This window comes from Loxodonta africana, chromosome 1 (assembly GCF_030014295.1).
Source record: "Loxodonta africana isolate mLoxAfr1 chromosome 1, mLoxAfr1.hap2, whole genome shotgun sequence".
NCBI lineage: Eukaryota > Metazoa > Chordata > Mammalia > Proboscidea > Elephantidae > Loxodonta > Loxodonta africana.
This window is the reverse complement of record NC_087342.1, coordinates 22,712,902-22,727,472: the sequence shown is the minus strand read 5'-3', so window position 1 is coordinate 22,727,472 and position 14,571 is coordinate 22,712,902. Positions and strand designations below refer to the sequence as shown.

Here is a 14,571-nt window from a genome sequence, read left to right as displayed (position 1 = left end):
CAAATCACTGGCTAAATTGACAATGGAAAAAAGCAGAAGATGCAAATAACCCAAATAAGAAATAAAATGGGTGATGATACAACAGAAATAAACAGGATCATAACAGAATATTATGAAAAATTATATTGCAACAAATTTGAAAACCTAGAAGAAATGGACAAATTTCTAGAAACACACCATCTACCTAAACTAATAGTAATACAAAATGTGGTAGAAAGTCTGAACTGACCTATAACAAAAGAAGAAATTGCAGAGGTCATTAAAAAAAAAAAAAAAAAAACTCCCAGTCAAAAAAAGGAAACCCTGGTGGCATAGTAGTTAAGTGCTACGGCTGCTAACCAAAGGGTTGGCAGTTCAAATCTGCCAGGTGCTCCTTGGAAGCTCTATGGGGCAGTTCTACTCTCTCCTATAGGGTCGCTATGAGTTGAAATCGACTCAACTGTGCTGGGTTTGGTTTTGGGGTTTGAATAAAAAAAAAAAGTCATGGCCCAGATGGCTTCACTGAAGAATTCTACCAAACTTTCAGAGAAGAACTGACACCAAGACTACTCAAACTATTTCAGAATACAGAAAAGAAGGAATACTTCTGATTCCACTCTATGAAGCCAGCACAACCCTAATACTAAAGCCAGGCAGACACCACTAAAAAAGAAAATTATAGACCAATATTCTTATGAATATAGATGCAAAAATCCTCAACAAAATTCTAGCTGATAGAATTCAACAGCATATAAAAAAAATAACACATCACAGCCAAATGGGCTTCACACTAAGTATGCAAGGATCATTCTACATCAGAAAATCCATCAACGTAATACACCACATAAATAAAACGAAGGACAGGAATCACGTGACCATCCCAATCAATGCAGAAAAGGCATTTGATAAAGTCCAACACCCACTCCTGATTTAAAAAAAGAAAAACTCTGTCCAAAATAGGAATACAAGGGAAATTCCTCAACATAATTAAGGGCGTATGCACAAAACCAACAGCCAACATTATTCTCAATAGAGGGAGACTGAGAGCAATCTTCCTGAGAATGGGAATCAGACAAAATGTCCTTTAAGAGCAATAAGGCAAAAAGGGTATACGAATTGGCAAGGAAGAAGTAAAACTATCCCTATTCGCAGATGACATGATCATATATATAGAAAATCCCAGAGACTCCACAAGAAAGCTGCTGGAACTAATAGAATTATTCAGAAAAGTGGCAGGGTACAAGATTAACATACAAAAATCAGTTGGATTCCTCTGCAATAAAAACGCAACTCCAAAAAGGAAATCAGGAAAACAAAATCATTTACAATAGCCCTAAAAAGATAAACTACTTAGTAATAAATCTAACTAGGGATATAAAAGACCTGTACATAGAAAACTGTGTAACACTACTGCAAGGAACCAAAGGAGACCTACATAAATGGAAAAACCTACCATGCTCATGGATAAGAAGACTTAGCCTTGCAAAAATTTCAGTGCTACCCAAAGCGATCTACGAATATAATGCAATCCCATTCCAAATTTCAACACAGTCTTTAATGAGATAGAAAAATTATTCGCCGATTTTATATGGAAAGGAAAGAGGCCCTGGATAAGTAAAGCATTATTGAAGAACAGTGTAGGAGGCCTCACACGCTCCGATCTTAGAACTTACTGTACAGCCATGGTAGTCAAAAAGCTTGGTCCTGGTACAACAGACACATAGACCAATGGAACAGAATTGAGAACCCAGTGACAGCTGATCTTCGACAAAGTGTCATTAAATGAGGAAGAGAAAGTCTCTTTAAAAAATGGTGCTGACAGAGCTGGATATCCATTTGCACAAAAATGAAACAAGATCCGTACCTCACATCATACACAAAAAATAACTCAAAATGGATCGAAGACCTAAAGGTAAAATTTAAAACTATAAAGATCATAGGAAAAAAACAAACAAACCAGTGACGACACTAGGGGCCCTAATATATGGCACAAGTAGAATACCAAACATAACCAAAAATGCACAAACAGCAGAAGATAAACTAGATAAATGGGACCTCCTAAAAATTATACATTTGTGCTCATCAAAAGACTTTGCCAAAAGAGTAAAAAGAGAACCTACAGACTGGGAAAAAAAAAAAATTGTCTATGAAATATCCAACAAGCATCTAATCTCTAAAATTCATGGAAAACTTCAACACCTCAACAACAAAAAGACAATCAATTTAAAAAATGGGCAAAGGACATGAACAGACACTTCACCAAAGAAAACATTCAGGTGGCTAACAAACACATGAAGAGGTGCTTGTGATCATTAGTCATTAAAGAGATGCGAATAAAAACTACATGAGATACCATCTCACCCCAGGAATAATGGCATTGATTAAAAAACCAAGAAATCCTGATGAGGTTGTGGGGAGATTGGAACTCTCATACATTGCTGATGGCAATGTAAAATGGAACAGCCAGGATGGAACACAGTATGGCACTTCCTTAAAAAACTAGAAATAGAAATACCATATGATCCTGCAATCCCATTCCTAGATATATATCCTAGAGAAATAAGAGCCATTACATAAATAAACATATGTACACGCATGTTCGTTGCAGCATTATTCACAATAGCAAAAAGATGGAAACAACCGAAATGCCCATCAATGACAGAACTGATAAACCGTGGTACATACACACAATGGAATACTAGCCAATGAGAAAGTGTAACGATGAATCTGTGAACATCTCACAAGGATGAATCTGGAGGACATTATACTGAGTGAAATAAGTCAATCACTAAAGGACAAATAGTGTACGAAACCACTATTATAAAAAGTCAAGAAAACGTTTAAATACATACACTCCCCCCCCATCCCCCCCCAAAAAAATGCTCTGATGGTTACCAGGGATGAGAGGGGGAAGAAGGGAAAATTGCTAACTAGATAGTAGACACATGTTAGCTTTGGTGAAGGAAAAGGCAATGTACAATATGGGGGAAGTCAGCACAACATGACGAAAGCAAGGGAAGGCACTGAGAGGTACACAAGAATGAAAGACAATGATGGTAAATACTGTAAAATACACAATCCTACAACAACAGTAATAAACAATAATTTATGAATATATTTTTTTTTTAGATATGTATGTGGAATAGGTGGGGGAAGATGTATGAGAATACACATGCATAATAGGTTTGACTATGGATATTTCCACACACATATTTGTATGTGCTGAACATATATGCACATATATACAATAGCGCACACAGGGGACACAGCCATGGAAACTTCTTAGACATAACCAAACACATCATGCAACTGAGTTGCTGCACTTGAAGGCTAGGGAGCATAGTGTCCAGGGACATCTAGGTCAACTGGCATAACGTAGTTCATAAAGACAATGCTCTACTTCCTACTTAGATGAGTAGCAACTGGGGTCTTAAAACCTTGCAAGTGGCCATCTATGATACAACTATAGGTCTCTTTCCACTTGGAACAAAAGAGAGTGAAGAAAACAAGACTCAAGGAAGCAATTATTCCAAAGGACTAATGGACCACAGGTACCATGCCGACCACTAGCCTGAGAGCAGAAGAACTAGATAGTGCTGGGCTATCACTACCCACGGCTCTAACCAGGCTCACAATACAAGGTTCTGGTTAGAGTGGGAAAAAAATGTAGAACAAAATTCAAACTCATAAAAAAGACAAGAGCTACTTGTCTGAGAGATACTGAAGGAACCCCAGAGACTCTGGCCCTTAGACATCCTTCTAACTTGGAAGTGAAGCCACCCCTGGAGATCACCTTTCAGCCAAATGTTAGACATATTATCAGGAGGGACCAGTCCCTGGAGAAGGACATCATACTTGGTAAAGTAGAGGGTCAGAAAAAAAGAAGACCCTCAATGAAATGGGCTGATACAGTGGCTGCAACAATGGGCTCAAACATAGCAACGATTGTGAGGATGGCACCAGGCAGTGTTTCGTTCTCCTGTACGTTGGGTTACTATGAGTCAGACCCAACTCAATGGCACCTAACAACAACAACATAAAATAAACAATAATACCTTTAAGGAAAGTGCTCCATAGAACAATCATCTGTATGAGACCAAAAGGGCGACACTGGCTCAAAAGCAAAGATGAGAAGGCAGGAAGGTGCAGGAAACCAGAGGAATGGAAATGGAGAACAACTCATGGTGGTAAAGGCAGAAGGGCTGACACACTGCAGGGACTGTAACCAATTTCAGGGAACAATTTGCGTGTAAATTACTGAATGAGAAATGAGTATGTTCACCTGAAGCACAATAATTTTTAAAAAAGAGCAGTAATACTATAGTACCAAAGCATTGCCCCAATTTATGTAAACAAACTTGTTTAAAGAAAATCACCAGGATAACACATGCATTTCTTTTTCTTTCTACCCAACATTTAGACATGATTTCACATTTCCAAATCCATGATATAATTTTAAAAATATCGATGACACTAGAAGAAAATCATATCCCTATAATAGGATGTAGCATAGCTTTTAGTCTCCCATGAGTACTATAAAGGAAATGCTTTATTAGGTAAATAAGCTGAACTCCTTGTCCAGAAAGGCCATTTGTTATAATTCTTGGCAGCACCCTTGATGCCCTTTAATAAGAGATACAGTGTTTCCTTGGTAATTTTCCTCAACTAATCATTTGGATCAGGTTGCTGATCATGGTTTGGCAATACAGAGCTTCTGCTGGCTTTGGCCATGTCTATACACTCCTGAATGATGGTATCGAACACCATATTGTAGGTATTGTATAGAAAACATAGCTGGATGATTAATTTTTTTAATTTCCAACTGAATTTCTGAAAATCAGGCACAGATCACTGTGAAATGTGTTTCTTTACACTGAAATGATGGTGAATTCAAGATGTTCATCAAATCTGAAGAAACTATGAAAACAACTGATAGAAACACCAAATATTACAAGTCCACAATCAAAGGCTCTCAGAAATAAATTCCCATCTAATTAAACATTAAATGTGAAAAATAAAATCATAACATTACTAAAACAAAACAGGTAAAATTTTTTATAATCTTGGAATGAAAAAATATTTTCTAGATAGGAAAGGTAAGCTGAGGGCATAAATGCATACCAGAAAGATACTTATCTATGTTTTATTGACTATGCAAAGGCATTTGACTGTGTGGATCACAACAAATTATGGACAACATTGTGAAGAATGGAAATTCCAGAACACTTAATTGTGCTCATGTGGAACCTGTACATAGACCAAGAGGCAGTAGTCCAAACAGAACAAGGGGATACTGCACTGGTTAAAATCAGGAAAGTTGTGCGTCAGGGTTGTATCTTTTCACCATACGTAACCAATCTGTACTTTGAGCAAATAATCTATGAAAAGGAACGCAGCATCAGGATTGAAGGAAGACCCATTAACAACCTGAGAAATGCAGATGACACAACTTTGCTTGCTGAAAGTAAGGAGAACTTGAAGCAATTACTGATAAAGATAAAAATCTACAGCCTTCAGTATGGATTATGCCTGAACATAAAACAAAAATTCCTCACAAGTGGACTAACAAGCAACATTATGGCAAATGGAAAAAAATACTGGAGTTATCACGGATTTCATTTTACTTGCATCCACAATCAACATCCTTGGAAGCAGCAGTCAAGAAATCAAATGGTGTATTGCATCAGGCAAATCTGCTGCAAAAGGCTTCTTTAAAGTGTTAAAAAGCAAAGATGTCACTTTGAAAACTAAGGTGCATTTGATCCAAGCCATAGTATCTTCAATTGCCTCATACGCATGCAAAAGCTGAATAATGAATAAGGAAGACTGAAGAAAAACTGATACGTTTGAATTATGGTGTTGGCAAAGAATACTGAATATACCGTGAAATGCCCAAAGAATGAACAAACCTGTCTTGGAAGAAGTACAGCCAGAATGCTCCTTAGAAGCGAGGATGGTGTGACTTCACCTCACATACTTTGGACATGTTATCAGGAGTGACCAGTCCCTGAAGAAGGACATCATGCTTGATAAAGTAGACGGTCAGTAAAAAAGAGGAACACTCTCAATGAGATGGATTGACATAATGGCTGCAACAATGGGTTCAAGCATAACAACAATTATAAGGATGGTGCAGAACCGGGCAGTGTTTCTTTCTGTTATTCACAGGGTTACTATGAGTTGGAAGTGACTCGATGAAATCTAACAACAACAATAAACGCATATTTAAAATAAAACAGAATAAGCATGGCAAAATATTTCGAAGAGGAACCAAAAAATAAGCAAAATTGTTGTCACCTTGTATAACGAAAAGTTGATTTCTTTAACATAAAAAGATTTCCTACAATAAAAAAGAAAGAGACCAACAATCCAATAGAAAAATGCAAATGAAATAAGCAGACATTTCGTAGGGGAAAAGAGTACAGATGGCTTTTGAAACATATGAGAAAGTGCTCATCCTAACTCATAATAAGCAAAATTAAAATTTATGCTTTGGGATAACAAAGAATCAAATTTTGGTAACACACAGTGTTGACAAGAGGATAAGGAAACAAGACACTCTCAGACATTGCTGGGTATGGAATGTAAATGTGTACAATGGAGGGCAATAACATGATAAAAACAAAAAACAAAAAAACAACCCATTGCTGTCGAGTCAATTCCGACTCACAGCAACCTTACAGGACAGAGTAGAACTGCCCCACAGGGTTTCTAAGGAGCGGCTGGTGGATTCTAACTGCTGACCTTTTGGTTAGCAGCTAAGCTCTTAACCACTGTGCCACCAGGGCTCCAATTAGATGATATCTTTTGAAATTAAAAAAAAAAAAAAAAACCTGCCTTTGGCCCTGCGATTCCACTTCTGAGTGTCCATCATATAAATCCTTGCAGGCATGTGAAATGCCTTAAGTACAAATATATTCTTCACAGTGTAGTTTGTACTAGCAAAATGTTAGAAACAACTAAAATGTCTATCAACAGGAAATTAAGATAAATAAATGATGCCATTAAGTATGTGTTAAAATGGAGAGATCTTGCAGGTGCACATTTTAAGTGAAAAAGAAAAGGTACTGGAATAGGTAGGTAAGTAGGTAGGCAGGTAGATAGACAGATAGACAAAGACAGACAGATAGAGAGATGATAGATAGATCGATGGAGACCATATTGTATATGTTGATGTACGCATACAATAGAATATATCTGGGAGATATCAAGAACATTGGCCAGACAGAGCTGGAGAAAAATGTAGAACAAAATTCTAACTCACAAAAAAAAGACCAGACTTACTAGCCTGACAAAGAATGGAGAAACCCTGAGTATGGCCCCTGGACAACTTTTTAGCTCAGTAATGGAGTCATTCTCAAGGTTCACCCTTCAGCCAAAGATTGGACAGGCCCATAAACAAAACAAGACTAAAGGGGCACACCAGCCCAGCGGCAAGGACTAGAAGGCAAGAGGGAACAGGAAAGCTGGTAAAAGAGAACCCAAGGTCATGAAGGTGAGAGTGTTGACATGTAATGGGGTTGTTAACCAATGTCATAAAACAATATGTGTACTAACTATTTAATGAGAAACTAGTTTGTTCCGTAAACATTCATATAAAGTACAATAAAAAAAAAAAAACAACACTGACCAGTGGGCAAAAGAAGGAGGGAGAGAAAATTATGTTGACAGGGCCTTCCAGCCAAAGAACATCAGGAGCTTACTGGTGACTGAAGTAAAAAAAAAAAAAGACTCACAGCAAGAAAGGAAAATGCACACCATGGTAGAACTGCAGGGAGTCTCAGTAAGAGGGCATTAGAAAGTACTTATTACAGAACTTGGACTTGTGTTAGGTAATTTTAGGGATTTTTTTAGGGTAATATTTTGGAGTAATTTTAGGGTGATACAAACCATAACAATATAAAAAAGATGTTTGAGGGTAATTTTAGGTTTCAAAAAAATGTGGATTTGATTTAGATTGGATGCTCTAAGAAAGCAGGTGTACTTGCGATGATGATGACAGGGTATCTTAATAACTGCTCTCTGAATAAGGTTAAAGCTGAGCTGGGACTGGCAAAGCAGCTGCAGAATAGAGAAACCAGGACAGGGAAATATTTGGTCATTTTGTGGACAAAGTTCTTGGGTTTGTGTTCAGGTGTGATTACAGGTGGTCTTGCCTTTGTCTTGGTTCATCACCATCACAGTGGCCTTAGCTGATGGGGTGGTCTATTAAACTGTTTATGTTTTACAGAACACCAGGGCCTGGTTGGGAATGCCAAGCCTGCTACTGGCTGGCAGGGGCCGTGTTTCTCTTTCTTGGCTGTATACTTGTTGATGTATCACAATTTTGTACCAAATACTTAATTTACCTCTTCAAAATCATTTTTAAAAGAATCTCAGGGCTGAAGGGGAACGTAAAAGTCATTGAGTTTTCATGTAAACCCCCCGAGTGTCTGTACAGCACCTGCTTGAATAGCTACAATTTCACCACTATATTAACTTTGCAGAGAGCTCATCCCGTATTCAAATGGGTTTTAATACCTTTTGTTCAGAGAAAAAGAAAATAAAGCATTTGGTTATAATATCTTGTTTTTACCCCAGCATGTCTGACCTCTTCAAATGTATCTTCTCCTCTGATAACTAGCAGAACAGATTAATTGCCTTTCTAATTTTATGTAAAATATTCCTATTAATACCTTCCAAATTGCAGTTGTCTTTTGTGTGTATATGTGTGACAGTATTCTAATACAGTTTTTCATTTTTTGTTATCATGACATTTGCAGAGATTCTTATCTGTTACTGCTGACAAACCCATTTGTGCTTGTACTCAATTACATGTCATTAGTCCTTTCTTCACGAACAAAAGAACAGGTGTCTTTATCAATTCTACCCCACATGCAAGGGTAAGGTTGGTTGGACCTAATGGTGCCTAGTGAACCAAACATTTCTGACAGATGCTTATAGTAACAAGATTTTTTTTTTTTTCCAAACAATCTACTGCTTTTACTCCTACTCACAGACAAGATGGAGAAAGAAAAGACATTTTAACAGTTTTATAGGCTTACAATTTTTCTAGTAGAAAACATGAGTAGAATGTAAATCCCTCTCTGAACCCCACTTGGGGCCCTGGTGGCACAGTGGTTAAAGAGCTCAGCTGTTAACCAAAAGGTGGGCAGTTCAAATCTACTAGTGGCTCCTTGGAAACCCTATGGGGCAGTTCCACCCTGTCCTATAGGGTCTCTATGAGTGGGAATCAACTCGATGGTAATTGATTTGGTTTGGGTTTTTTTGGATCCTCACTTGGAAAAAGTCTTAGTAACAATTATTCATTTTCATTGGCAAGTTTTCAGTGAAAATCTGGAGGGGAGGGACAGAAAACCTACATTAATGAAAAACTGGTGAAGTCTGAATAAAATGCATACTCAATTAATAGTATTGTACAAGTGTTAATTTCCTGGTTTTGATAATTGTACTATTCCTATGTAAAATGGCACCATTAGGAGAAGCTGAGTGAAGAGTATACGGAAACTCTCTCTGTACTGCTTTGCAATTTTTCTAAAGTCGAAAACTACTAAAATAAAAGGGACAGAGTTTAAAAAGCATGGGTGGGGGCAGGGGTAGAAATATTTAGTATGTAACTATTATGGATTTAATTGTGTTCTCAAAAACTATGTGTTGGAATTCTAACTCCTACACCTATGGATAGAATTCTATTTGGAAATAGGGGTTTTTTTGTTATGTTAGTAAGGTCTGTCAGTAGAGGGTGGGTCCTAAACCTAATCACTTCTGAGTTACAAGAAGCAGCATAGACAGAGACAAGGAAGCACAAATGGGGGAACACAGATGCCACGTGTGTATCACCAAGGAACCAAGGAACTCCTGGACTAAAGAAGCTGAGACAAGGATCTACCCCTCAGAACCTACAGAAAGAGTCTTCTAGAGCTGATGTCTTGATTCAGACTTCTAGCCTCCTAAAGTGTGAGAAAATAAATTTCTGTTCTTTAAAGCCACCCACTTGTGGCATTTCTAACAGAACTCAGAATCTAAGACCATGACCTAGGGAAACTTTTGCACGTAAGTATAAGGAGACACCCGTTTATTCGTTCAGTTTTTATTGAGTGCTTATTTATGTATTACAGACCTTTTTTATTATTATTATTATTATTTATGTATTAGAGACCATTCTAGGCCCTATAGATACATCAGGGGTCAAAACAAAATCTCTTTGCTCTTTGAACTTACATTCTCCTGCAAGTAAGACCAAAAATGAACACACAGCAACAACATATACATCAGGTGGTCATAGGAGCTGTGACTAGAAATGAAACAGGTTATCAGGACAGAGAGGGCCAGGGCGGGATGTGTAATTTTATAAAGGATGGTCAGGGAAGGCTTCCCCAGCTTCTATAAGAAAGATCTGAGCAACTGTGTTTGCAATTGCCCTGAAATAGAAACAATAATCATCCCCCAAAAAGAGAATGGGTGGTGAAAACGTTAATTGCTTGACTATTAGTCAAGAGGTTATTGGTTCGAACTCCCCAGAAGTACCATGGAAGACAGATGTGGCAATCAGCTTCCAAAAGGTCACAGCCATGAAAACCCTATGAGTAGTTCTACCGTGACACACATGGGGTCACCATGAGTCGGAATCGACTCCACACCAACTTACAACAACATGAAAATCACAACCACAATACTGGGGGAGGGGAATGACACAGCAGAAGATATATACAGTAATACATTCATTCATGAAAAGTTTAAAAACAAGCAAAACAATATTCTAAATGATGCAAGCCTACATATATACGTCAAAAACTGCATAAAAATGCACTTGCCAAATTGAGTGTGATTATCACGTCTGGTACTGAAGGAGCCCAGGATGCCTCAGGGAAAGCACACAGAGGAGTCAAGTACACTGGGCTTTGTAATTAAATGTTACGCCAAGGGGTGGCATAACATTTACATCACATTTTAATATTCATTTTTATATTCTGTACAATCTATTTTTAATATCAATTTATCAAAAACTGTGTAAGGTAGCTTATCTTAACAAAAAAATTTGTTTAATTTGCAGGTTCAGTTTCTAAAATTATTTGACAAATGTATCACTCTGTGTGTGTGAGAGAGAGAGAGAGACAGATGCATACGGCTTAATGCTGATGCACATATTTACTATACATATACAAGTGTATGTGTGTAAATGTATGTATGTATCCGTGGGTGTGGGAGTGTTGGTGGTGCAATAGCTAAGAGCTCACCTGCTAACCAAAAGGTCGGCAGTTAGAATCCACCAACCACTCCTTGGGAACCCTATGGGGCAGTTCTACTCATTCGTATAGGGTTGCTATGAGTCTGAATTGAGTCAACAGCAATGTTTTTTTGTTAATATACGTAGGTTTGTTTGTACGCTAGCCAGTGGCCCAGCATCAGTAGAGCACGCACTTTCTATTATTTTTTCTACAAACAGTGAAGGAACGATTTGTGTTAGTTTGACCCCACACTTGCATCCCGCTCCCCACCCCGGCCCCATGATAAGAGGCGTGCACCTGTATGACAGCTGGCCAGGTTAAAGTTTCATCCTTTAGAACTGGATACAACTATTTCCTTACCTAGGGACTGAAGCTATCTTCATCAATTTATAATTATTCAATCTTTTTTTTTTTTTTGGTTGGATGGTACTTAAAGAGAATGTTAATATTATCATCTGCTTCAACCACTTCATTTTATAGAAAAAGAAACTGAAGTCAAGAGATAACTCAGAGTTAGTACAGGGTCCTACACAGCTAAGCAGTCCCCTGGTTCTTTCCATCAGTACTTGTACCCTTACTAAATCTACGTTCAAGTGCAGAGGCAACAGACACAAATCTAACATGGAGACAAAAGCACCCTCATTCTTCTCTACAGAATTGAGAGCCTGAACCATTTAAAGAATGCATTCACACAAACACAAACCAACAATGCGAACCACAGTAGGCTAATCAACTACTCTGCAAAAAACTAAGAGCAAGAAAACTGGGATGAAATTCTTCATAAGATCTTTTCTTTATTGTAATTCTTATTTTGTCATGTGCAATATTAAGGGAACAAAGAATAATTTAGAAGGGGGTGGACAAGAGCATTTTCATGCTTTAGAGATGGTAAAGCTTTCCTCAAATCTTTATTATGAATTTAAAAGATACTTCACTACAAAATATCAGGCTTGCTAGAATAGTATATGCAATCCACTAGATTGTCAGTCTGACTAGAAAATCATATCCATCAGAAAACAACTCAATTGGACAAACACTTAATGACCATTTACTGTTTAAAACCAACACCTGTTGTCATCAAGTCGTTTCTGACTCATAGCGACCCTATACAACAGAATAGAAGGGCTCCATAGGGTTTCCAACGAGTCGGTGGTGGACCTGAACTGCTGAAAAGCCAAGCTCTTAACCACTGGAACACCAGTGGTTTACTGTTTACCAGGCATTAAAGATCTAACAGAGCGCCTGCGTGGCACAAACGGTCAAGGACTGGACTACTAGCTGAAAGCTTGGCAGTTCAAACCTACCCAGAGGTGATTTTTGTCATACTTTGATGATTTTGTTTAGTTATTAAACTAGTCGATTCCATAGTTAAACTAGTTAAAAACTATCTCCAGGGGTACTATTATTAATATTGTTATATCTGATGCCTTTATCTCAAAAAATTATAAACAAAATTCTGTAACAGGTCTTCCTGTCTTGAGTATCATGTTATATAGACTATCAAAATGTATCATAATGTTACACCTTCTCTCTTAAAATCAGCAATTTTCCTATTAATCAAAACAAAATAACATATAATATACTTACATTCAACGTGCATCTTAAGGCGTAATTTCAATCTGCCAGAAATTCAGTTCTGAGAATTATTATAACATTTTTATTATTTAGTTCCAAGATTTAAATGGCATCTAGTGCTGACAGATCCGCATTGTTCCTGTGAGTATTTATCATCACCCCTATACAAATGGGAGCCTTGGTAGCATAATGGTTAAGAGCTAGGTCGGCAGTTCAAATCCACCAACCATTCCATGGAAACTCTATGGGGCAGTTCTACTGTGTCCTATAAGATCGATACGAGTCATAATCGACTGGATGGCAACGGGTTTGGTTTTGGTTGTTTAATTACAAATACTGGGATGGCGGAATATTCTTCTCCAGTGAACAACTGGAACTCATTCAAGTCTCAAACCTTCTCATTTAGCACATAATTTCTCCTCCACATCATCTCTATGCTGCAGGGAATGACAGCAAGAAGTTTAAAAGGAAAAGACACCAGCTTACAAGTAGTTAATCAGTTCAAAAGGCCACCCAGCCGAGTTTTAAATCTAAGATATACTGGGTCATACACTGGATTTGTAATTGGATTGCAGAAAGCTAATATTCCTTACTGTAGTCGCTGTTTTCGTCCTTGGTCCCGTCAATGGTACCATCCGGGTGCATCTGCAGAAAATATCCCTGCTGGCTGAATAACCTTGTCACAATTCCTTTCAGCTGGGGTTCTGTAAAACCAAATGAAATGATTACTCAAATTTTTATTTTGTTTATAAAAATGTACACTTACAAATTGTTAAAAAGATTCTCTAAGTAAATGCATAAATACCAATGGCTTCAATATCAAAATAAGTATTTGGAAAGGGGGGCATGTCAGTAACATAGCTTTTACTTTTTCTTTTTCCCTACTAGAGACAGAATCATAATACTCTGCAGCAGTAAACCAAATGTAAATAAATAAAAGCTAATTATGATTAGGAAAATACAGAGGCGTGCTGAAAAGTGAATTATTTCTGTCCCTCAGGCATCTGGTGTCTGACTGCAAGATGCTACCAAGTTTATGGCCCCATTCCAGAATTACTGTTTAAGCCAAAACGACATTAAAATTCCTAAGCTTCCATCAGTCATAACCAGGCCCTGGACAAGTTGTATTTCTGCTGGATGTCCATCAAAAACTGAGGGGTTTTGAAATTCTGTTCTATATTTTCCCCCTTTTGATCATGATTCTTTTATAGAATCTGTAATCAAAATGTTCAGTAATTGTAGCCTGGTACCATCCTGTTCTTCGGGTCTCACAGCAAAGGAGGCAGTTGTTCATGGAGGCAATTAGCCACACATTCCATTTCTCCTCTTATTCTTGGCTTTCCTTCTTCCTCTGTTGCTCCAGGTGAATAGAGAGCAATTGTTGTGCCTTGGATGGCTGCTGGTTGCACAACTCAAAGAATGTAATCAATGTCACTGAATTGTACATGTAGAAACTGTTGAATTGGTGTATGTTTTGCTGTGTATATCCTCAACAACAAGAACAAAGTAAATAAATAAACCAAACTGATGGGTTGGAGAGGAATCATAGACAAAGTCAAAACCCCCATTGTCCTGAGACATCACTAGACAGTACACACAACCACAGATTTTACCCTCACTAAACACCTCGCCAGGGAGGAACTCCAGTACTACAAAAGTCATTTTCCCAGGGCAAATAATAATAAAAGAAAAAAGAATCAAGTCACATATATTTCTCTAAGTATTTCAAACTAGAAGGGGTCCTCAGCTTTCAAAAACTCCCTACAAACTGACACCATCAAACTGATTT

General features: G+C 37.6%; 1 protein-coding gene across 1 annotated transcript in view; it reads right to left on the bottom strand.

The window, feature by feature from the left end:
* The window catches only part of FGF12 (fibroblast growth factor 12), a 280,043-nt gene that overhangs the window by 212,280 nt on the left and 53,192 nt on the right, over positions 1 to 14,571 (bottom strand). Inside the window, exon 2 of the mRNA XM_023551628.2 lies at positions 13,376 to 13,486. Within this exon, the coding sequence (XP_023407396.2) occupies positions 13,376 to 13,486 (111 nt within the window). The remainder of the gene's footprint in view (positions 1 to 13,375; positions 13,487 to 14,571) is intronic.